The 27,081-nt window shown below is 42.2% G+C and overlaps 1 protein-coding gene across 1 annotated transcript in view; it reads right to left on the bottom strand.

Moving 5' to 3' along the window:
• Positions 1–27,081, bottom strand: part of LOC126195354 (CDC42 small effector protein homolog) — a 162,328-nt gene that overhangs the window by 7,148 nt on the left and 128,099 nt on the right. Inside the window, exon 2 of the mRNA XM_049933936.1 lies at positions 5,008–5,108. Within this exon, the coding sequence (XP_049789893.1) occupies positions 5,008–5,094 (87 nt within the window). The 5' untranslated portion in view covers positions 5,095–5,108. The remainder of the gene's footprint in view (positions 1–5,007; positions 5,109–27,081) is intronic.

Raw genomic sequence — 27,081 nt, 5'->3', positions numbered from 1 at the left:
ATTGACCATTTGCCTTCCCTATCACAGATTTCTGCCCCATGAACCATGGACCTTGCCGTTGATGGGGAGGCTTGTGTACCTCAGCAATACAGATAGCCATACCGCAGGTGCAACCACAACAAAGGGATATCTGTTGAGATGCCAGACAAACGTGTGGTTTCTGAAGAGGGGCAGCAGCCTTTTCATTAGTTGCAGGGGCAACAGTCTGGATGGTTGACTGATCTGGCCTTTTAACATTAACCAAAACGCCCTTGCCGCACTGGTACTGCGAACGGCTGAAAGCAAGGGGAACTACAGCCGTAATTTTTCCTGAGGTCATACAGCTTTACTGTATGGTTAAATAATGATGACATCCTCTTGGGTAAAATATTCCAAGGTAAAATAGTCCCCCATTCGGATTTCCAGGTGGAGACTACTCAGGAAGACATCTTTGCCAGGAGAAAGAAAACTGGTGTTCTACAGATTGGAGCATTGAATGTCAGCTCCTTCATCAGGCAGATGGATTAAAAAATTTAAAAAAGAAAATGGATAGGTTCAAGCTAGATATAGTGGGAGTTACGGAAGTTCGGTGGCAGGAGGAACAAGACTTCTGGTCAGGTGAATACAGGGTTATAAAAACAAAATTAAATAGGGGTGATATAGGAGTAGGTTTAATAATGAATAAAAAAAATAGGATCACGGGTAAGCTACTACGAACAGCTTAGTGGAAACATTATTGTAGCTACGATAGACACTAAGCCCGCGCGTACCACAGTAGTACAAGTTTATATACCAATTAGTTCCCCAGATGATGAAGAGACTAAAGAAATGTATGATGTGCCTATAGAAATTATTCAGATAGTTAAGGGAAACGAAAATTTAATAGTCATGGGGGACTGGAATACCAAAGTAGGGAAAGAAAGAGCAGGAAGAGTAGTAGGTGAATATGAATTGGGGTAAGGACTGAAAGAGGAAGCCACCTGGTAGAATTTTGCGCAGAACTAACACTTTGTTTAAGAATCATGAAAGAAGGTTGTATACATGGAAGAGGCCTGGAAACACTGGACGATTTCAGACAGATTATATAATGGTAAGACAGATTTAGGAACAAGGTAACACTTTCAGCAACCGCCGATATTTCGGCGGGAGAACACCCCGCCATTTTCAAGGCAAACTGCAACGGACAGGCAGTGTACATGCAAATTTAATACCTCGGTTCTCCGACAGAAGCAGGAAAGATAACACACACACACACACACACACACACACACACACACACACACACACACACACACACACACACACACACACACACACACTCTCTGAACACTAGTGCCACCAAAGATGACCAAAGACAGAGCTATCGATAGTGAGACTATGAATTCGCAGGTGAGGCAGCACTGACTCTGTTCCTCTGTTTTTTGACAAGAGAGAGATCCGGATTCCAAACAGAGTTTAAACAGAAACCTCCATCCCTGTTAACGAGGTTGCTGGCTAATTTAATCTCAACTGCCTCCCTAATGACACTGTCCTAATAGCTGGACGTGCATGCCAATATCTCGGTGTTATTATATAACATTGGGTGACCAGTATCCAAGCAATGTTCGGCAATAGCAGATCTATTTGGCTGCTGTAATCGTGTGTGCCGTTTATGCTCAGTACATCTGTCCTCCACGGTCCTGATAGTTTGACCAATATATGCCATGCCACAGCTACAAGGAATACGATATACACCCGCCTTACGCAGTCCAAGATCATCCTTAATGGAACTCAAAAGTGCTCTAATTTTAGATGGAGGTCGGAAAACACATTTCACATCGTATTTCCGTAAAATACGACCGATCTTATTGGACGTGTTTCCTACCTAAGGCAAAAAGGCAGTAGACTTAGGTGTTGACTCAGAATTATCATCAATCACCCGATGTACAGTTGATCGATAGCGCAACGCACGTTCAATCTGTCTATCACTATAACCATTTTGACAAAATGTAACTTCAAGATGGGACAGCTCAGCTGGCAAAGTCTCAGCGTCAGAAACGACATGTGCCCTGTGTACCAAGGTACGAAGTACCCCTTCACGCTGAGCCGAATGGTTACAACTATTAGCTTGTAAGTACAAGTCGGTGTTACCTGGTGTTACCTGGCTGAATTCCCGGAAGTTATTTGAAAGTTGTATACGCCAGGAGAAACTCAGGTCTCACAGGTTTTACATTGTACGACATTTCCAGGACAGATGTGGACACTGACCACAATTTATTGGTTATGAACTGTAGATTAAAACAGAGGAAACTGCAAAAAGATAGGAATTTAAGGAGATGGGATCTGGATAAACTGAAATAACCAGAGGATGTAGAGTGTTTCAGAGTGTACATTAGGGAACATGAACAGGGGAAAGAAATACATTAGAAGAAGAATGGATAGCTTTGAGAGATGAAATAGAGAAGGCTGCAGAGGATCAAGTAGATAAAAAGAAGAGGGCTAATAGAAACCTTTGGGTAACAGAAGAGATATTGAATTTAATAAAGGAAAGGAGAAAATATAAAATTGCAGTAAATGAAGAAGGCGAAAAGGAATAAAAACAATCTAAAAATGAGTGACAGGAAGTGCAAAATGGCTAAGCAAGGGTGGCTAGAGGACAAATGTAAGGAGGTACAGGCATACATCACTAGGGGGTAAGATAGATGCTGCGTACAGGAAAATTTAGAGACCTTTGGAGAAAAGAGAACCACCTGCATGAATATCAAGAGCTCAGATGGAAAACTAGTCCTAAGCAAAGACAGGAAAGCAGAAAGATGGAAGGAGTGTATGGAGGGTCTATACAAGGGCGATGTACTTAAAGACAACATTATGGAAATGGAAGAGGACGTAGATGAAGATGAAATGGGAGATATGATACTGTGTGAAGAACTTGACATAGCACTGCAACACCCAGGTCAAAGAAAGGCCCCAAGAATAGACAACTATCCGTTAGAGCTACTGACAGCCTTGGGAGAGCCAGTCCTGACAAAATCTGGTGAGCAAGATGTATGAGACAGGCGAAATACCCTTGGACTTCAAGAAGAATATAATAATTCCAAAGAAAGCATGTGTTGACAGATGTGAAAATCACCAAACTATCAGTTTAATAAGCCACGGCTGCAAAATACTAACACGAATTCTTTACAGACGAATGGAAAAACTGGTAGAAGCAGACCTCAGGGAAGATCAGTTTGGATTCCATAGAAATGTTCGAACATGTGGGGGAATACTGACCCTACTTCTTAGAAAATAGATTAAGGAAAGGCAAACCAACATTTCTAGCATTTATAGATTTAGAAAAATGCTTTTAACAATGTTGACTGGAATACTCTCTTTCAAATACTGAAGGTGGCAGGTGTAAAATACAGGGAACGAAAAGATATTTACAATTCATCCAGAAACCAAATTGCAGTTATAACAGTAGAGCGGCATAAAAGGGAAGCCGTGGTTGAGAAGCAAGTGAGACAGGGTTGTAGCCTATGGACGATGTTATTCAATCTGTATATTGAAAAAGCAGCAAAGGAAACAAAAGAAAAATTTGGAGCAGGAATTAAAATCCATGGAGAAGAAATAAAAAACTGAGATTTGCCTATGACATTATAACTGTCACAGACAGCAAAGGACCTGGAAGAGCAGTTGAACAGAATGGATAGTGTCTTGAAAGGAGGATGTAAGCTGAACAACAACAAAAGCAAAATGAGGATAATGGAATGTAGTCGAATGAAGTCAGGTGGTGCTGAGGGGATTAGATTAGGAAATGAGACAAAGTAGTAAAGGAGTTTTGCTATTTGGGGAGCAAAATAACAGATGATGGTAGAAGTAGAGGGGATATAAAATGTAGACTGGCTATGGCAAGGAAAGTCTTTCTGAAGAAGAAAAATTTGTTAACATCGATTTAAGTGTCTAGAAGTCTTTTCTGGAAGTATTTGTATGGAGTGTAGCCATGTACGGAAGTGAAACATGGACAATGAATAGTTTAGACAAGAAGAGAATAAAAGCTTTCAAAATGTGGTGCTACACAAGAATGCTGAAGATTAGATGGTTAGATCACATAACTAATGAGGAGGTATTGAATAGAATTGGGGGGGAAGAGGAAACTGTGGCACAACATGACTAAAAGAAGGGACCAGTTGGTAGGACACATTCGGAGGCATCAAGGGATCACCAATTTAGTATTGGAGGATATCATGGAGGGTAAAAATAGTAGGGTAGACCAATATATGAATACACTAAGCAGATTTAGAAGCATGTAGGTTGCAGTAGTTAGTAAGATGAAGAAGCTTGCACAGGATAGAGTAGCATCAAACCAGTCTCCGGACTGAAGACCACAACAAAAATCACAGATTTCACATGCTCTCTCCACCTCGTATCACTTTGCAATGATATGCCCAGATATTTAAACGACTTGATGGTGTCATGTTTGACACTAGGAATACTGTATCTAAATATTGCAGCTTTGTTCTCGCTGTCAAGGACAACATACTGGGTTTGTTTATTTAAGATGTCTTTGAGCCACCTATGTATCTGAAAACTTATTCCATAAGCTCATACTTTCATTAACAGCATGCAGTGTCTAATGCTTTCCAGAAATGTGTGCGAAATATCCTTCAGTGGGTGCTATAAGCTGTGTCAGTGGACTTTCCATCTGCTGGAGTAATTTCAAATTTTTCTCTGCTCCGTTTATAGTTTTGCAGACAAGAGAAGTAAGGGATACGAAATAAAAACCATTGAAACTTCCAGTCAAATGACCAGATCTGGCACAAATTTGTGTTCTATTCACAACATGCAGAATTTGTAATGAGAAAATGTTTTCAATGAAAGGCATTGCTTACAGCACCCACTGAAGGATATTTCGCAGAAATTCCATGGTCTCTTTTTCATAGAAACTATTTGCAGGTAAAGTGGGACTATCTCGAAATAATATTATCTCTTAGCTTAATACAGATTACGAATTAGAGAAGGTTTCAAGCTCGTCTTACAGGCAAGGCAGCTGCCGCGAACAGTACCCACCTGTTGCGCAGCCGGTTGGTTTATGCAGCAGGAGAACCATTGCACCCACATCTCCCCCGCCATGTTGCCAGACTGGTAGCCAGACATTGAACACAATTTACCTGCAACAAAACAGATTACGTCAATATGGCAACGGCGCAGCTCGTCCGCACAATTGCATCAGTCAAGCCTCGAACCATTATTATGCGACAAAGTGGAGAAGGAAGATTAGGATTTAGCTTCCAGTTGATAATACGATTATTACAGAAGTTCACAGTATCTGAATGGAGAAGCGAGACGCAGCGAGTTAATTGCGGTCTTTTCAAATGATCGGTTCTGGCATTTAGTTCATTCAGTAGGTACTCTAGAAGCTAACATCTTCCGAAAGCTCTTAATTTTCTAAACGTCTTGTATGTTGCATGTAACTAGTCAGTGTAGAACCCAAGTTTTCGTCCTCGAGAATGCTGTGCTTACTTGGGACTCTAGTTTTATCTGCACACATTTTTCCCGAATGTCTCACGACAAACAGTACCCAAGTCTTTCTTGTAGACGTTAAATTCCCTACCGTTTCCACTGGGTGGAATTCTTTTCACGCCAGATACTTACCAAGATGCAGAGCTTGAAAGGGCAAATTTCTTAAGTGCATTTTTAGCACTATAATTTCACAACATTTTTTAAGAGTGAAATGGTACATGCATCTAACGGTCAACATTGATCAACACTGGGTATCCCCGTCCCTCTGCCAGTGGGATACTGAGTGCAGCTTGGTTTGGAAGCTGTCCGACCGCCTCGGTAGGCGGAAGGCAGTCCGTACCCCCTGCCCTCCCTCACTGCCGTTAAGCTGCTGTTCAAAACTTGTCTTCGCAGAGTACTGTGGCCCTATGCAACGCTATGGATTCAGTACTTCCATGTGCATACCCTAACGAAGAACTTCGTTGAAGGTGGACCGATGTGGGATTGGAAGCTGCGCGTTGAAAATATGAAAGAAGTTATACCCTACTTCTACTCAAAAGATCACCTGAACTATGCCAGAGAGCACATCTGAACAAGAACATGATCAGCCTAAATTTCAATTGATCCTCAGGAATTTCACAAACTGACTGACTGGAGCGGGGGGGGGGGGGGGGGGTGACTAGTGCCCTAGTTATACCCCCCCCCCCTTTCCGTACGCCTATGACAAAAGAAACTTCATTTCAATACTGACGACTGAGTTGGTAGTAAAAGTCATTGTTGTTAAGCAGGCAATAGAAGGTGCCGATGTGATAACAAACACCACTGTACCAAAGGCTGACAAGTCTCCTGACTACCACTGTATTTTCACCACAGCTGAAGACTTAGATCTCTTATTTTGTAGTATTGCGGATAACATTAGCCTCTTCTCGAGATAAAATCTATTTGCAGAAAACTCCTGGATAGTGTTTTTTGTCCGACTAGCACAATGGTTCCGAACCCAGACGTAATTACCCCATGAGGGGTAAAACGAAATTTCCTGAGGGATGAAAACTGAACGATTCGATTCTGTTTCAGTAAGGAACCTAAATTATTTTCGAAAGACCATTGTTATGACAATTTTGTATGACTAATACTGATTATGTAAGTTTTCAATTGTTTTCACAATTAGTAGCATTAATGCGGTGGAGGTTACATGTTCCTCACACAGTGAACCCACTACACATGTATGTTGCGCGCTTTGTCCTGCACATCGCTGAAGAAGCAACACACACATGGTACGTAACAAATGTAAATATCTCAATGTCTTCTCGAAGATGTAGGTGTACCTCCAGTAGTCCAGAAATTGCTTGATTAATGGCTTTGAAACAGATAAATGAATTGACAGCACGACACAGAAGTAACTACACAAGAGTAACTATAGTGCTACACACAATCATCCTGGTCATCGTAACGACTACTACCAGCCCCGTATTTAGATAATGTAACGTCCAACAACAAACTTAGTCAATTTTGAAAAATATTTAGCAACAAAAGGGTTTTACAAAAAGGTACGGCCGAACTTTCAGGAAACATTCCTCACACACAAATAAAGAAAAGATGTCATGTGGACATGTGTCCGGAAACGCTTAATTTCCATGTTAGAGCTCATTTTAGTTTCGTCAGTATGTATCAAATTGTAAATTTTCACAATCAACATGTGTGGGCTGACGAGAATCTGCACGCAATTGTGCAATCACGTCATCAACACATTTTCTGTGAACGTTTGGGCAGGCATTGTTGGTGACGTCTTGATTGGGCCCCATGTTCTGCCACCTACGCTCAATGGAGCACGTTATCATGATTTCTTACGGGATACTCTACCTGTGCTGCTAGAACATGTGCCTTTACAAGTACGACACATGTGGTTCATGCACGATGGAGCTCCTGCACATTTCAGTCGAAGTGTTCGTACGCTTCTCAATAACAGATTCGGTGACCGATGGATTGGTAGAGGCGGACCAATTCCATGGCCTCCAAACTCTCCTGACCCCAACCCTTTTGACTTTCATTTATGGGGGCATTTGAAAGCTCTTGTCTACGCAACCCCGGTACCAAATGTAGAGACTCTTCGAGCTCGTATTGTGGACGGCTGTGATACAATACGCCATTCTCCAGGGCCGCATCACCGCATCAGGGATTCCATGCGACGGAGGGTGGATGCATGTATCCTCGCTAACGGAGGACATTTTGAACATTTCCTGTAACAAAGTGAAGTCACGTTGGTACGTTCTGTTGCTGTGTGTCTCTATTCCATGATTAATGTGATTTGAAGAGAAGTAATAAAATGAGCTGTAACATGGAAAGTAAGCGTTTCCGGACACATGTCCACATAACATATTTTCTTTCTTTGTGTGTGAGGAATGTTTCCTGAAAGTTTGGCCGTTCCTTTGTAACACCATATATATATATATATATATATATATATATATATATATATATATATATATATATATATATATATATATATATATAATTATCTACAAAAAAGGATAACTTTGTATGGAATTACGGTAACTGATTATTATACAGTATCAACAAATAATGTCATCAGTTCAATGGCTTTCTTCTTGCCTTGTTATAAGCAAACACATTTATCACATTTTCTAAGTCCAGTTTCACAGTCAGATTATGTTCTATTGCTAATACAGCCAAGTGATTCAAATGATCTTTAGTTTGAGAAGCTCGCAAGTAGTTCTTAACTCTTCCAAGAACATGAGAAGGATTGTTCAGCAGAGCAGTTTGTTGCTAGTGTGGTCAAATTTGTACAGCGAGTCTGATATTTGGATAAATGTCAAATAGATATTCTCTCTTAGCATTTTATTTATGACTGGTAAAGAACGACCATTCTCAGATCCAGAACTCAACAGGAAGCTTTTGAGATGGGCACATTCTGTTCCAAAAGAATCCTCTATATCCCCTTAGTAAATATGCTGCAGCTGTTTTGCAGCATTATAGACTTCATCAGGACCCATTTCCATCGAACTGGATAGGAAAGACCTTGAAAACTGTTTGTTGACAACAAGACGATTGAGCTCTGCGGATAGTCTGTTCAATATAATTAAAGAATCTGTCTTCAGTATTAGTGCAGTAGCGCGGTCGAAACGGTTTCTAGTTAACTCGAACGAGCCTAATAATAATTGCCGCAACCACCACCACCACCACCACCACCACTACCACTACCACTATCACTACTACTGGCTGCGGTCAGACACAAAGCATTAACAGCCTGAAGTCTTCCAATTTCTGCCAGTTCAGAAGCAACGAGTGCAGCGATCAAGTGATTTACGAACACTAAATTTTACCTTGGTTGATTTTAGTGTTGCAGTGTGCAGGAGAGGGACAACGCACAGGAAGTATGTTTTGTGGATAGTTAGCTTTCTTATCTGAGGAGGAGTTGCAGATAGCACATACGATTAACCATGAATTCCTTCGGCATTCATTATAACACACGCACACAATGTCACTCTTTTTTTTTTAAATAAAACTGTTTCAAGAAGTCTCATTCTGCAGTTTAGTTATGTAGTGATAATGTGGGAAAAGGGAGGGGGGATGCAATAGACAGCGGGCGGGGTGGGGGCCCCCCAGGGTTTACTATCAAATTTCTGATTGCACTAAGGGCTAATAGTCTAAGAAAGGTTGGGAACCAGTGGTCTAGCAGAAAGCAGGCGGGGGTTATCGTGGAATAGCATCACTTCATTGCCATCTTCCTGGTCGTTCTTCGATTGCGTTTGCAAGACGTCTTCTTGTTGACAACAAATGTTAGCAGTGACGGTTACACATCGGGGCAAGCAATGCCTAGTACAGCACACCGTCGCTGTTCCACCAGATACAGGTTGTTATCTTTTGTGAACGCGCGCATGTCTTTGTAAGGGTTGTTGCTGCTTTGTTTGGTCTCAACCATTCCCTTCTTTTCCCGATGTTAGCCATAAAGACGCTATGTCTCGTCACCACTACCGATACAAGATGGGAATGGTGGGTGGTGTTCACGAACCATCTTATGACGAGGAATCGGAGATGAACATACGACCACCCGCTGGTTTTTTGTGGTTTTGACCTAGAACATGCGGTACCCATACACCCAATTTTTTAACCTTCCCATCGCATGTAAATGATCAAAGTTCATCACATCTGGCAGTTCTCTAGTACAATGGCGTGGATTAATGCGTTTAAAAGATCATCAAACACCAAAGGTATTCGTAAACGTGGAGAGTCACTGAACGCAAAACGATCCTCCTCAAACCAAGGCAACCATTTCCTTGTAGAGCTCTGTCCACCGGCACTATCCCCATACAGGGCGCAAATGTTTCTGGGTGCTACTGCTATTGTAACCCCTCTATTGAACTCCAACAGAAGAATGTGTCTGAAATGTCCCGATTTCTCCACTCTCCAATTTAGGAGACAACCTGAGCAGCCGTCTTAGGTTGTTTGCAGATAATGCTGTCATTTATCGTCTAGTAAAGTCATTGGAAGATCAAAACAAATTGCAAAAGAATTTAGGAAAGATCTGTGTGGTGCGAGAATAGGCAACTGAATCTAAATAATGAGAAGTGTGATTGATGAAAGGAATAACGTTTGACAAGGTGCGAGTACTTTTTCACTGGACATAAGGGGAAAAAAAGAGAGAGAAAAAAAGTGGAAAGTGTCAAAATTTAGCACAGGGTTCTCTAGGTCACGAAGAAACCACCTACAGACAGCACACTAAAGCTTCATAAAATTCGGACCTTTTGTAAGGTCCATTATATCTGTAGTAATTCGTCAAGAGTGGTTTCCATGGAAAGCAAGGAAGGTTCACCGTGTTGACCATAGCATTACATCATCAAATTTGTACTAGTTGCTTAAAAGTAAAGCAACTTAGGACAACCGTACTCCGCCGATTTGCAGCGGCGAGAGCTAAGCGTCACACATGTGCTTAGCCCACTAGCACACAAATGACCTTCATGCAGCCTTCTGCGCATAGTGTTCTATGATATCATCCTTCCGGTGTCTCGGGCGAGGGCCGACCGCGTGTGCGTGGTCCTATTCCTTTGTAAGAGTAACAGCAGGTTACCGTCCCACCATCATGCAATCCGACTGGCATTTTCCCATGCGTACTTTCCTTCCCCTCGTATAATTTATTCTCTTGTGATTCCTGTACAGTATATTTGTTGTTACTAGTGGAAATTTATTGTAGTACAAAGGAGTCTCTCTCATTCCTACTGCCGAGAAAGTATGCTTCTTTGTCTTTTCTATTCCTCCTCCTGCTATAGCGTTCCAAATCCCTATCATTTCTCGATTTTTCTCTCACTTTACATACTGAGTTACAGTGAAATACCCTAATGTATTTTTACCTTCTGTTCGGAACGTCAGCATGTCGACCTACACTACTGTTGTCGCTTCCATTCTGTTGTTTGTTGTGGTCTTCAGTCATGAGATTGGTTTGATGCAGCTCTCCATGCTACTCTATCCTGTGCAAGCTTCTTCATCTCCCAGTACTTACTGCAACCTACATCCTTCTGAATCTGCTTGGTGTATTAATCTCTTTGTCTACCTCTACGATTTTTACCCTCCACGCTGCCCCCCCCCCCCCTGCTAAATTGGTGATCCCTTGATGCCTCCGAATGTGTCCTACCAACTGGTCCCTTCTTTTAGTCAGGTTGTGCCACAATTTCCTCTTCTCCCCAATTCTATTCCGCACCTCCACATTAGTTACATGATCTAACCATCTAATCTTCAGCATTCTTGTGTAGCACCACATTTCGACTGCTTCTATTCTTCTCTTGTCTAAACTATCCATTGTCCATGTTTCACTTACATACATGGCTACACTCCATACAAATACGTACAGAAAAGACTTCCGGACACTCAAATCTATACTCTATGTTAACAAATTTTTCTTCAGAAACATTTTCCTTGCCATAACCAGTCTGCATTTTATATCCCCTCTACTTTGACCGTCATCTGTTATTTTGCTCCCCAAATAGCAAAACCCATCTACTACTTTGAGTGTCTCATTTCCTAATCTAATCCCCTCAGCACCACCTAACTTCATTCGACTACATTCCATTATCCTCGTTTTGCTTTTGTTGATGTTCATCTTATACCTTCCTTTCAGGACACTGTCTATTCCGTTCAACTGCTCTTCAAAGTCCTTTGCTGTCTCTGACAGAATTACAATGTCATCGGCGAACCTCAAAGTTTTTATTTCTTCTCCATGGATTTTAATACCTAATCCGAATTTTTCTTTTGTTTTCTTTACTGCTTGCTCAATATGCAGATTGAATAACATCGGAGAGAGGCTACAACCCCGTCTCACTCCCTTCCTAACCACTACTTCACTTTCATGTTCCTCAACTCTTACAACTGCCATCTGGTTTCTGTACAAATTGTAAATAGCCTCTCGCTCCCTGTATTTTACCCCTGCCACCTTTAGAATTTGAAAGAGTATTCCAGTCAACATGGTCAAAAGCTTTCTCGAAGTCTACAAATGCTAGAAACGTAGGTTTGCCTTTCCTTAATCTTTCTTCTAAGGTAAGTCGTAAGGTCAGAATTGCCTCACGTGTTCCAACATTTCTACGGAATCCAAACTGATCTTCCCCGAGGTCGGCTTCAACCAGTTTTTCCATTCGTCTGTAAAGAATTCGCGTTAGTATTTTGCAGCTGTGACTTATTAAACTGATAGTTCGGTAATTTTCACATCTGTCAACGCCCGCTTTCTTTGGGATTGGAATTATTTTTATTCTTCTTGAAGCCTGAGGTTATTTCGTCTGTCTCATACATCTAAGTTTTTTATAAAAAAGATTTTATAAAGAAACATTAAATAAATTTCGATGTGCTTTGTTAATTTAATAATTTCTAAATTTAAAGCTGCAAAATATGATACGTCACACCAGGGGAGGGGGATCACCTGTGAGGAGTAGGACGTCCAAAAATCATGAAATTCATGTGACGGAATTTATAGATGGCCCCTTGGATGTGAACTATTTGTAGATTTTGAGGTCCTCTTTTCGGCACTTCATGTAAATTTGTATATGATAATCATTATTTCTTCTTATTCACTTCTTAGGCTTAACCTGAAAAGCTTGCTTACAGTAATTAGTCTAGTTCCATATGGTTCTTAAGTCTACTCGTGCTGATTTACAGTAAAGCGTCAAAGAAACAGGCAGAATACGGGGCTGCGGTCGGCAACGCCTATATAACAAGTGTCTGGCGCAATTGTTAGATCTGTTACTGTTGCTACAATGGCAGCTTATCACGATTTAAGTGAGTTTAAACACCGTGTTACAGTCGCCGCACGAGCGATGGGACATAGCATCTCCGAGTTAGCGATGAAGTGGGATTTTTCCAGTACGACCATTTCACGGGTGTACCGTGAACATCAGGAATCCGGTAACACACCAAATATCCGATATCACTGCAGCCGGAAAAAGATCCTGCAGGAACGGGACCAATGACGACTGAAGAGAATCGTTCAACGTGAAAAAAGAGCAACCCTTCCGCAAATTGCAGCAGATTTCAATGCTGGGCCATCAACAAGTGTCAGCGTGCGAACCATTTAACGAAACATTATCGATATGGGCTTTCGGAACCGAAGGTCCACTCGTGTACCCTTGACTGCACGACACAAAGCTTTACACCTCGCCTGGGCTCGTCAACGCCGACATTGGACAGTTGATTACAGCAAACATGTTGCCCGGTCGGGCGAGTCTCATTTCAAACTGTATTGAGCGGATGGACGTGTATGGGTATGGAGACAACCTCATGAATCCACGGAGCCTGCATTTCAGCAGGGGACTATTCAAGCTGGTGGAGGCTCTGAAATGGTGTGGGGCGTGTGCAGTTGGAGTGATACGGGACACCTGGTACGTCTAGATACGACTGACAGGTGACACGTAAGCATCCTGTCTTATCACCTGCATCCATTCATTCATGTTCATTGTGCATTCCGATGGTCTTGGCCAATTCCAGCAGGACAATGCACCGCCAGAATTGTTACAGAGTGGCTGCAGGAACTCTCTTCTGAGTTTGAACACCCACTGGCCGCCGAACTCCCCAGAAATGAACATTATTGAGCATATCTGGGATGCCTTTGAACGTGCTGTTCAGACGAGATCTCCACCCGCTTGTTCTATCACGGATTTGTGGAGAGCCCTGCAGGATTCATGGTGTCATTTCCCTCCAGCACTACTCCAGGCATCTGTCGAGTCCAGCCGGCCGCGGTGGTCTCGCGGTTCTAGGCGCGCAGTCCGGAACCGTGCGACTGCTACGGTCGCAGGTTCGAATCCTGCCTCGGGCATGGACGTGTGTGATGTCCTTAGGTTAGTTAGGTTTAAGTAGTTCTAAGTTCTAGGGGACTGATAACCACAGCAGTTGAGTCCCATAGTGCTCAGAGCCATTTGAACCATTTTTGTCGAGTCCATCGCCACGTCGTATTGCCGAACTACTACGTGTTGGCGGGGGCCCTGCACGATATTAGGCACGTTTACCAGTTTCTTTGGCCCTTCAGTGTATGATAGGAATAGTTATCTGTACGAGATAAGTTTTATTTTACTGCATTTTTTTTTTACAATGACTATTCTAGAAGACATAGTCTTCCGATTTTATTCTTTCTTGGGGATGTTCATTTGGGGACAATTCACAACTATTCTCATTTCTGCATTGCTCTTTCGATCTTCCATACATTACAACTGGGAGTAACAGTGTTTTGTAAAACTTAAACAGTGTGCCATTCCTAATTTCCTCTTTGTTACTTTCGCCTGAGAGAGATGCTGAACGAAGTGAATGTACTATCTTTCGCTGCAGATCAATTAAATCTCTGATTCCCAAATATTTTAGACTCCTTACTTGCTCTACCACTTTTCCTCTTTCTTTCTTTGCATATTTAAGTAATTTTGCTTTTTTCCTCAGCTGAGTCTCCACCTTTGTTTCCGTAATTTATCTCCCAAAAGTTGTATAAATTTTACACATTTTCATTATTTATAAGCTGCTACTTTTAGATTTTCATTGTTAAGAACAGTTACCTATTAATTTGCAAGTACTAGCTATAACTTTGTCTGGATTTTATTAAGATAAAAGAATAAAATGGTGTCACATTCGTCCATTCCAAAAGGATTTCATTTATCCCAACATTAAAATGCTAGTTATGAACAACACCCATGTCTTGATTACTTTTCGATGCAACTGAGATACACTGATGGATATGGAAAGTGTTACACCATGGCCACCTACCTAAACACGAAGAAACTGACGCTCAAGTACTGCCATGTCCGTGGAATGTGTTTGTTAAAAGTTTCATCCCTATGGAAGGGCATTTTTCAGTATAAAAATAGTTTCATTTCACTATAGATGGCATGCCGTATCTACATGAAAGCTACTGGTTGTGTGTAACTTTACCGGAACTTTTTCAGGCGACGATAGCAACACAGCATGACGTGCATGTGCAGTTGTAGTCGAGTGAATGCTGAACAAGAGGTAAGGAGATGGACCCAGGACAATAGAGTGGCAAGAAAAGTAAGCACAGGTCCTTCCAGAAGGGCTACAAGACTGAATGTAGTAGAACTGTTCGACCGTCTTTGACGACTACACATATGATAATTGATCAAGTCAGGCCAGAAATTACAGAGTATCACTACGAACCCATGCGTCGTTTTCCGCCGAAACGCGCCACAGAAAGCAGAAAATCCTATGGGTGTAGGACTAGTCGAGTGCGACACTGAGTACCATCTGTTGTTTTCGGTTTGTGGCAGTCAGGTAGACGCTCGAGTTTCCAAAAAGGACCTGGTGAAGGGTCACTGAGAACAGCGATTCTCGACACCCACAACTCTCCAATTCCTGGGCTCATGGTGTGTGTAGCTATTGCATATAACGAAAGCTGTTTGTTAACTGTTGAAATGAGGCTGAATGCTCGCTAGTTCTGTGGCAAGAATGGTTGTCGTACCCTTCATGCCCATCGTACCAAATGGCGTATTCCAGCAGGATAATACGAGACCCCACACTGTAGCTCACACCACAAACGCCCTTAGGAATGTACGGATCCTCGATTGGTCTGCCTGGTGCCATGATTTGCCATCCATGCAGCGTGTATGGGGTGCGATGGGAAGACATCCTTTCATTCCAGCCAGCTATCTTCAGGAACTGACAAGTGTTACAGGCATAGCAATAAATTCATTACAGTGACATACGCAGGTTGTTTGCTTGCATGCCAAAATGAATTCAAGAGGATACTCGCTCTCAGGAGGGTCGAACCTTACGACAACGACTTCTGAACGGAATGAAACTGTGATACCCGTTATGTGATAAACATCTCTACAAAGTTTGATAAATATTGGATTAGTGCTTCACGGCGTAATAATTTGAGGCGCTGAGAACCATAAGGACCTAAAGCACACCATCGTCGATCTTGAGACTGTAGCATGTATGCATGCTCCTGACATCTGATGACCTTTATCAGTGCTTCACATTAAAGCCGTATATGTAAACATTTGCGCAAAGCTGTAGCGCTGATTTCAGATATTCACTTACAGAAGGGCCCAAAGAAATATATTCATTGTGTAGGAACACTCACAGCCTATAGTGACGCCCATTTCTTCATGGAAGCTGGAAACTGTAGAAGCAACGCACCATCATAACCTCACGTTCCAGATTGCAGTATTCCAGAAGGTTGTAATATGGACACTGAGGATATCAGAATCCTTGAGAGTTACTGACAGCCCGCATCTCGTGGTCGTGCGGTAGCGTTCTCGCTTCCCACGCCCGGGTTCCCGGGTTCGATTCCCGGCGGGGTCAGGGATTTTCTCTGCCTCGTGATGGCTGGGTGTTGTGTGCTGTCCTTAGGTTAGTTAGGTTTAAGTAGTTCTAAGTTCTAGGGGACTTATGACCACAGCAGTTGAGTCCCATAGTGCTCAGAGCCATTTGAACCATTTTTGAACCAGTTACTGACAGCACTACCCAACTAGAAGTTGGTGTTCTTGGTAGAAATATACATTTCAGAAATTTTTCAGAATGGTGAAGTTGTCAAAAGGTCATGAACTGTTTTTTAAAGTAACTTCCTTCAATGGAGTCGTGGGAGGTCACCAGTTTCTTCAAGTCATATCGAGGAAGGCCGCAAGTTATATTTTCTCCACAGTTTATAAATTCTAGTAGAATTAGGTATCCAGATACGTAGACAGAAGGCAAATATCAGCGGTGAAACACGGAGACTTAACGGAAGCCGGCCGGGGTGGCCGAGCGGTTCTAGGCGCTACAATCTGGAACCGCACGACCGCTACGGTCGCAGGTTCGAATCCTGCCCCGGGCGTGGCTGTGTGTGATGTCCTTAGGTTAGTTAGGTTTAAGTAGTTCTAAGTTCTAGGGGACTGATGACCTCAGAAGTTAAGTCCCATAGTGCTCAGAGCCATTTGAACTTAACGGAAGGACTAGATCAAACATGAAATACACAGACTTAAGAAAACAACTAGATTTCATGCCTAAACTCAACCGACAGTTTTATCTCGACCTCAAGCCAGGGAATGTAATGAAAACGATAACTAAGACCGTGCGGTGTTGCGATAGGTCGTAACTGCGTGTGTGGTGCATTTAGTATCTGTTCATTAAGTTCCTATTTTGTATGTATTGTATTGTACGTTAACCGGGGACCTAGAAACGACGGAGAGGCTCCGTCCCTGTCGCAGCCGCAGTGGTCCACAACCCCATGACGACTAACGCAGTCCCCCCCCCCCTCCCCCCGGGAACGTCCACACCAGACGAGTGTAACCCCTATGTTTGCGTGGTAGAGTAATGGTGGTGGTACGCGCACGTGTAGAACTTGTTTGTGCAGCAATCGCCGACATAGTGTAACTGAGGCGGAATAAGGGGAACCAGCCCGCATTCGCCGAGGCAGATGGAAAACCGCCTAAAAACCATCCACAGACTGGCCGGTTCACCGGACCTCGACAAATCCGCCGGACGGATTCGTGCCGGGGACCAGGCGCTCCTTCCCGCCCGGAAAGCCGTGCGTTAGACCGCACGGCCAACCGGGCGGGCGAAGTTCTGACTTTATCACGCTAGTGATGTTAACACAGTCCCCTTCCTCAGCTGAACGCTGATTGACTTTCTTTCCAAATGACAAACACTAATCCTGACTTTTGTCTTAATGATTCTGTTACTCCCGAATTGCTTATCCCCTGCACGAAGGCCGGCTTATCCCCTGCACGAAGGCCGGAAGGCAGCGCGAATGACGGCCCGCCGCACGCCGTCCTCGGGCGCTCGTGGCTCCTGTGTAGTGAGGCGGCAGCTCCCAGGCCGTGCTGTGGATGCAGCGCGGCAGGCTCCGGGAACAATGGCTGTAGGTGACCCGATTACCAAGCCCGGCCTCCAGCTGTGGCCAGCCACCACTAACCGGGCCAGGTCAGGCCTGCAGCTCCCGAGGCCACCACCGGGCTCCCCGGAATACATGACGGCCGCGTGCTCCATACGACGCCCACACTTCCCAGGCGGCCAACACGGAGACGGTATGAATACAAAGCTACGAGCTGGTCTTTACACAAAACGAGCAATGTGGCACGTTACCCGTCTAATCTAACAGTCCGGATACTCTCCACTTTCTCCAGACAGCCCTGCTTCGTGGCTCAGTAGACACGACTTTATGTGGCATTTATGATCCGGAGACTTCGTAAGCATCTGCTTTGTTCTCTAGACACGGTTAGCTGGAAACGTTACAGTCGGTAAGAAGCGTCGTTAAACACCCTCCCACTCTCCTCCCACACACACTTACTCGATTTCTTATGGTCCAGGTTTTTTCATGTGTTCGATTACATGCTTTCGCTGGTTACAAGCAATTGTGAAAGAGTGTATCTAGCTGCTGACAGTAGACCAGTCTGACCCTTTATACTACTCTCACAGGCGGTACGCGAGTTGTACCATCGCTAGCCTTATTTCTCTGTAACTCCCGTTTTCGCCACAAGCCTTCACGAGAGACCACCACCTTGTCTAACTCCCCTTGGGAGATTGAACTCTCAGAAAGCTCACCTCTGTAACTCTGCGGTGCTATTATCCAGAGTGGCCTTGGCTAACCTGGTGGTCTTCTCAGGCCGGTCCTCGCAGGGTGGAAATCAGAATCAGCCTCTATATCTAATTATATATCTTTTTGAAAGTCCACTAGGGTGGATACTCCGCTAGTGGATACTCCGGTATATACGAATGGTCTTTATATTTTGCATTTGCTGTTCAAGACCTACCGCATCTAAAGCCAGGCTGATAGTCGCCTAGATAGAAATCAACTCGGTGAATGAACAGGGCTCTTAAAAAGAATTTTGTAGGTGGCAGTGACATGCCTCTGTTGTTGTCGAGTTCGGTCTAACTGCCGCTTTTGTGAAGAGGATGGACGACAGCCAAGATATATATCCTTCCTTGTTATTCATATCTCCCGTATAATCTGATGGATACTCAGTACGAAATTTTGATCTGCGTATTTCCACAGCTGCGCTACTATGCCAGCTTCACCTGAGGCTCTCCATTTCAATTTCTTCACTGGTTGGTAGTCGAGTGTTAGTTCCTAAAATGGGCGCATGGTAGGCAAGTCTCCATAGACTCCTCTGCCGCGCGGTTTGATGATGATGATGATTGGATTGTGGGGCGCTCAATTGCGCGGTTATCAGCGCCCATACAAATTCCCAACCTTTGCTCAGCCCAATCTCGCCACATTTATGAATGATGATGAAATGATGAGGACAACACAAACACCCAGTCATCTCGAGGCAGGTGAAAATCCCTGACCCCGCCGGGAATCGAACCCGGGACCCCGTGCTCGGGAAGCGAGAACGCGACCGCGAGACCACGAGCTGCGGACTCCGCGCGGTTTCAGGCGCCATGACACGAATTGCGCGGCCCTTCCGCCGGATGATCGAGTGTGTGTATTTAGCATAAGGTAGTTTAAGTGGTGTGTGAGTCTAGGGACTGATGACCGCAGTACTTTGGTCCCTCAGGAATTCACACACATTTGAACATTTTTGAACTCCTTTGCACTGAGGAACTAAGGCTATTGGTGAAGTCTTTATTTTCTATGCACATCTTTAAGTTTAACTGGCGTAATGAGTACTCCGTGAGTTTTCTGAATTGCCATCGGATGACGTCGTCGTCTCGCCACGATATTTTTCCTGACAACTTGTCTGCCGAAATATCTTGCAAAGAAGCCGACATTGTCCTGCGGCAACCCCGAAATATCAAATTTATTTAGTCGGTCCACTGTAAGTAGATCCGGGGAGATGTTCCAGGGAATCATGTTTGTGACATACAAGTGACCGATCAGTTGGTTAGGTGTTCATGTTTTGTTTCTCTACTTACGTGCAAAGCAGAAGACTAAATATATTGGGCCAGCTGGCAGTCTTTACACCGCACGAACTTTCACACAGCTGTCTACTATAACAGGCCGAGAGAGTACAGGAAGCGAACGTTAACGGTCCTGATCCTACTTCCTCGAGGTACGCGGGATGCTGCTTTCGTTTCTATCTCTGTTTAATCGACCATTTTCTCTTTAAGAACTCTTGCACATAATGTTGAATCAAAGAAGTAATTTATGTAAAAACAGTCACACTCTGTAATATGGAGCATCTTTTTACCCAAATCTGATCCTCGGCATATTTCGACACTGATGCTCAATATGCTTGCTAGCTCCTAGTTACTTGCCAAGGCGCGTATGGTAAGTAAGCGGTGTGACGTCAAACAGTCATGTTTATTCTTCTAGGGACTGCCGTACTGATTGTACAACAGGACAACTGCTCACTACTTTTCCTAGCGGTTCGCGACTGGATGACATTACTCAGAGCTGCTTTCTGCACGAGTTCCTTACTGTCAGAATAACATGCAATATGACCAAAACTGGCCAATGTTTACGCCTGACTTTAAGCATTATCCTCCCGGAGTGATTTAGGAACTATGGAGACCCAGACAGCTATCTGAATCCCTACTCCAACGATGCTAGTGTGTGTATCTCACTCGGTGCTGAAAATTAACCTTAACTCCACAGGGCCATGTCGAACAGGAGAACCCGATGAAAGGAGCTATTTCAATCCAAGTACTGAGACTTAGCAGCAGGGCGTCCATTCTGGATACTGGATAGTTCTAAAAATTCTTCTTGTGTCTTTATTAGTTTCTGAATATGACAGTATCTGCCGCCTGCGTGTAGTCGTTTGGTCCAGTAGCAGTGTGCCTCAACTCAAGTGTTTTTTTATCCCCTCCCCGAAACTTGTCACTGTTACAACAGTTGCTAATCGATTTTCGACGCCAATTTGAACGAGCTTATATAAATTTGTCCGTTAGATCTAATTTAAGATTTCATCTTCTTCACCGTAATTTTATTTCACCTTACACACAACTTTTTTCCAAAGAAAATTAATTTATTTATTTATGCATTTGTTTTACCTGGCAAGATTAGGGCCTTCAGGCCCTCTCTTACACCTAACAAGGCATACTCAGATTGAACGAATTTCAGTTTGTACAGAACATTATGGACATACGTGTTATACAGTATTAATGTTAAAGAAAAAATACAGATTATAACAGTAGTACAAGGACAATTATAACAATAAAAAAATAATTATAACAATCAAGAATAATAATAATAGTAATGACTACGTATAGGAAAGTAAACATTTTTCTTTTATGAATGTCAGTCCTATTGCTATCTGGGAATTTTCTCGTTATGTTCTTGCAGCTTGTGAGTTATTCACATCGAGCAGAGACATAAGACGATAGAATGGGGTGAAGGAAATATAGAAGAGGTAGCTAGGTTAGAGGAAGAGAAACAGAATGGTAAAATTCGAAGCTATGATGGAGAGGTGAAAGAAAGATGAGAGGGCAACAATGGTGGCTATTCCGTCCCTAATATGTACGTTTTTAGTTCCCTCTTGAATTATAACAGTAGTTCTAGATAAGACGCAGATCACAGGGGAGCGCGTTCCATAGTCGTATGGCTGAGATGGAGAATGACACGGAGAAAGATTTTGTGTTATGTATAGATACAGCCAAGATGCTAGACGTATCCGATCTGGTATTGCGGTTGTGGAATGATGATAGGTGTTTAACGTGAGAAGATAAGTCTGGGGGCACCAGTGACTAAGAAATCGATGAAGTAAGCACATCGTGTGGAGATCGCGTGCCTTATGTGGGCGTATCCAACCTAGCTGGGAGTATGAAGGACTGATATGATCATAAACCGCATATTGCACGCATTCATCACTAGCTCGAGGCATCTCGAATTTTCACTATTTGTGCCGTGTTGAACTACATCACAGCAGTAAAGATTAGGCAAGACTAGCGTTTGGACTAATTTTTGTTTAACATTGGTTGGAAATATTTTTCTAAATTTTTGGATTGCATGTAGGGAGGAGAGCAATTTCCGGCAAGCTGTGACTGTTTGTTCTTCCCAGTTTAGGTATTCATCCAAGATTATTCCAAGCTCTTTTACTGTTTTTTGGTATGGTAGTTGGGTACCATTGAGGAGTATTTGAGGGACTGTTTCGCGAAAGTACCGGCTGATTAACTTTGGATGAGATATAAGAATGACCTGAGATTTCTTGGGGTTTAGTCTCTGACCTACGATCTGTGCCCATCGAGAAACAGAGCAAAGATCTGCGTTCATACTAGCTACTGCGTCAGCAATGCTCTTTGGGCTTGCACTTATGTACAGTTGGACGTCGTCGGCATATAGATGGTAGTTGCACTGGCTGTATGAATGGGTTTTATTAATTCTGCGACCGGTTTCGCACCCCTTATTGGTGCATCCTAAGGCAATCTGAACAAAAAATGTAAGAGCTCATATAAACTATTCGATCCTCCAATTCTGAGGTGTAAATTAAACTTTTAAATATACAGTCTTTTTAATGAAACAAGAAAGTACTCACATACGCTATTTATAACATGGTAACGTTGAACATTGCCCTGTAGCCACTCCCCACCTTTCACGTCCAATATACCGTCATCTGGTGAAAGAAGTAGTTAAAATTTAAAAACCTTTTTTAAAAAAATTTTTTTATAAAATGATGGGAGCGGCAATGAGCTAGAATAGTGGTTCCCAACAGGTGGGTAGTCCGCGGACCCCCAGGGGTCCGCGAGCTATGCCAGAGGGGTCCGCAAACAAATATAGGAATCGGCTTTACATGCGGTCGGATTTCAGAGTGAAAGTTTCAAGTTTGGAACTTAATATTTCAGAAATAATGGACTCAAAGGTCAGATTGAACTCATCTCATTAAGAACTGAAAATTGAAACTAACTGTATACTGATGGAGTACTCTGTCGTAACACTATTTTTTCAACTAAATAATATGAAATTAGTGTTTCTTATTTTTCACACATGTCTACTCAATGCAATCTCAAGTGTAGTACACTTGAAAGACCAATACACTCAGTTTTAATTTTTCCTGTCATTTTCAGTTCATACTCAATTTTTATTTTTTAAGGAGTTTCTTATACTAAACACCAAGATTTGAAGACGAAGATTTTGACTAATAATCAAAAATTTAACAATAACAATGATGGCTAAATTGAAAAAATTTTAAGCTCAATATTTTTTCAATACCGGTAATGAATATGTCAATGTTTTTTTCTAAGAACCAAAAATAGAAAACGTATAAAAAGACTTAATTTGGCTTTTTAGGTACTTGATACTGTGATACGACAAGGTACCAATCATGCTCGATGAGGGGTCCTCGAGAAAATTTTGTTGAGGAACCCCTGAGCTAGAAAATAATAAAAAAATACGATGCTGATAAAACACCCCTAAACACGAACGACGAAGAGCGGAACATTAGCATGAACAACAGCGTAATTTGGGCCGTGTAAATATATCAGAACATACCGTGCAAGTTGAGAGGAGCCGCGCGGCAGCGGACACGGCCTGACTGGTACGGTGCGAGGAACAGGAAATTTTAAGTTAAAAGAGGGGAAAAAAGAGAGTAAACGGGTTATTACATGCTTGAGAGTGTTTACTACGATTCACCTGGACAGGCAGAGGTGCTTTAAGAGGTCCACTGAGAGGTTAAGTCGATGATACGTAAAGCAGTCGTGTTTGTGGAGGCAGCCGCCACGAAAGTTCCCCCGTAAAGGCGTTTCTTGCGAACTGGCGCTCTGTAAACCCAAGGGCGCGCCTTTGTCTCGCCGTGTCTTCGGAACTAAACTGCTTTCGTCACTGCCTTTTTGAGAACGGCTTTGTCATCACTTTCACATGAAATTCTCTTTTGGAGGTATCATCAAGCAAAAGTTTAATTTTTTAGACAATTTTAATGATTTTATCACAATGAAAACTTCGTGTAACTTTTGACATACAGAGGCAGTATTTAAACATCAATTAGTAATAGAAAATTTTTTACACTCTAAGCTGCTGCAGAAAGCACATCAGTGCTACGAAATACTAATGCCGAAGTATTAGAAGTTACAGAAGGGTCTTGAAAAGCCACTGGACGAAAATGTGAAATCTAAATATATTGTCCAGCAACATAACAATCTTAATTACAACGCGAATATTTCATATGTTATGGACCACTGAGAAAGTAATAATAATAATAATAATAATAATAATCCCCGTGGAGGCCCGGGAAAAGAATAGGCCTCCGGTATGTTCTGCCAGTCGTAAAAGGCGACGAAAAGAACAAACCACTAATAGGGCTAACCCCCCTTTTAGTGTGATGAGTTGGTTCAGGACAGAACTAAAGAAGCCTCGGACAAGCGCCGTCATGGTCGGGGACGACCTTTGAACCGTATGCCCGCCCACAATGGTAACGACACTGCTAGCCAACTGGAAAATGATTCAAATCCAAATAGAGGTGTTTTGCAGGATATGCTTCCTGCAACCACCCTAGAAGGAAAACAAAGACAGAGGATGAGATGGTCAGATTAAGTTAATCGACACCTCATGGTCTGTTATTACCAAGCAACAAATCTAGGAACCAACACAACTGGATACAGATCACAAGTATACACAACATTTATCACCAGATACCCAGAATTAAAATTTTTAACAGAACAACGACTAGCTGATCAGATCCGTGTAATAATCAAAAATAACAGGATACCCCAGTCAGAATTAGAAAACATCAAACAACAAGTTCAACAAATACTGGAACAAAATAATGTGCAATCAGAAGAAGAAGAAAATACAGTAATGGACTCAAACATCCCAGAGCAAACAAACAAAGAACAACACGCATCAATTAAACAGTCAGAGGAAAACGAAATCTTAAGACAGCCACCAGAACAAGCACAAATAGAACACGAAGTGACACACATGTTAGATATAGAAGAAAAATTTCAGCTGACATATATAGAATACAAAGACACAAATACAGACATTAGACCATTCTTGCATACACCGCCAAATAACCCACAAGTCGAAACAACAATAAAAACTATCAACACAATCATACACAACAAAATAAATGAAAACACAACTATGGAAGAGTTACAACTACTGGTTTATATAGGAGCACTCACTACACTAAATATACACACTAGGCAGAGATCAGAACCAACCAACACACAGAAGAAACCCACAAAACCAGCATGGCAACACAGGCTACAGATCAGAATAGAAAAACTGAGAAAAGACATCGGACAGCTAACACAATTTATAAGAAATGAAATGTCAGGAAAAAAAACAAACGAAAAAGGTTAGGTAAAATCTCACAACAAGAAGTGATGGAGCAATTAGATGAAAAGAAGCAGAAATTACAAGCATTGGCCAAACGACTTAGGAGATACAAAAAAAGTGAAAATAGAAGGAAACAAAACCAAACATTCAACACAAACCAAAAGAAATTTTACCAGACAACAGATAACACACACATTAAAATAGACAATCCACCAAACATAACAGACATGGAACACTTCTGGAGCAACATATGGTCAAACCCGGTACAACATAACAGGCATGCACGGTGGATACAAGCAGAAACAGATACGTACAAGATGATACCACAAATGCCTGAAGTGATATTTTGCAACATGAAGTCACCCAAGCAATTAATTCTACTCACAATTGGAAAGCCCCTGGAAAAGATAAAATAGCAAATTTCTGGCTAAAGAAATTCACCTCAACACATTCACATCTAACTAAATTATTTAACAGTTACATTGCAGACCCATACACATTCCCTGATACACTTACACAAGGAATAACTTATCTGAAACCTGAAGATCAAGCAGACCCAGCAAACCCAGCTAAATATCGCCCCATAACATGCCTACCAACAATATACAAAATATTAACTTCAGTCATTACACAGAAATTAATGACATAACGTCTGAGACAAGAAAGAAATAATAATAATAATAATAATAATAATTGACCTATATTATACGCAATGCCACACATATCAATCCTAGAAGCAAACTGTCTATTGCTACTTGTTGCTTTGTACTGTGAAGGGAAGAGAACTCGTCTCGTTGAGAATATGAGAAAAATCTACGACAACAGCACATCTGAACTTCATTTCGGAACTGACGAATTACTTTCACAAAAAAACAACACCCCCCCCCCCCCACACACACACACACACGTTTATATAATGTAATCGATCGAAAATAAAAGAAAACAGGAATATATTAAAATTCTATAATTGGGCAGTGCTACAAGAAAATGTCTTCAATCGAAAAAAGCAAATGCCGTTTATCGAACGCACAAAACTGAATCGTTCTTCAGAAAGGAGGCTCTGTTAAAACGAATTTCAGCGCACTCCTTATCAATCGCGATAAGCGAATGACTCAATACACCGTCCGCCCAAGACTTCCTTCCCGGCAGCTGAACAGAAGACGGACAAAGGCAACTTCTGTGCTGGACTAAATGCACAAAGCGTATGGAAGCCTAACTGCTTGTTAATACCTACATTGTTGCATATTTTGTTGACACGACAGCACATTTTGCAGCAGAACCCGAGGATGTGTAACCTCATCCTAGTCATTAGTACTAACTAACCATTATGGTCTTTCATTGTTGGAAACCAAAGAACTGGTTTGTACCACTTTCCTCCCTACACTACCCGTGTTATGGTACACAAGTGTGCTAGTACACGTGTCTATCATATTTTAAAATAACAACGAGCACATGGCATCGATTGAAACACCTAAACGACGTTTTAATTTTCTTGTGAAAATAATTGTGATTAATTAAGCATCTACAAGTTCCTAAATTTTTGCCCTGACGAAGCATTTCTTATTTGTACTCTCCTGATCAAACAAAATCGTTAGAGACACACAACTTTCAATTCAATTTTTATCTTTTCTTTAGTGATTTTTCTTTTGTAGGCTTCTCGCTCCTCTATCCACTTGTTAACCCAGTTCAATCAACATATTAGAAACCATTTGATTAGCCTTCCTTCGGCGTAATTTTAAATTATTTAAACATGAAGTGAATTATCATGCAGTTTTTTTTTTTTTAGTAAGACGTAAGTTTAGTGACGCCTTGACAATGAAGCCACAAGCAACCGTCAGAAAAGAAGCTGCCTCAGTTAAATGAAGCAGGGTACTAACACGGTACGACAGTGACAAGTAGCGGGGTGATCTAATAGCTGCAGCTGTCCCTCACTTCTGATGGCAGTGTGTTTTCGTTTCGTTGCTGATAGCCGTGATGGCAACCATATTGGACTGCAAACAGATGTGTTA

Source organism: Schistocerca nitens, chromosome 1, assembly GCF_023898315.1.
Source record: "Schistocerca nitens isolate TAMUIC-IGC-003100 chromosome 1, iqSchNite1.1, whole genome shotgun sequence".
In the NCBI taxonomy this organism is placed as follows: domain Eukaryota; kingdom Metazoa; phylum Arthropoda; class Insecta; order Orthoptera; family Acrididae; genus Schistocerca; species Schistocerca nitens.
This window is presented reverse-complemented; position numbering and strand designations above follow the sequence as displayed.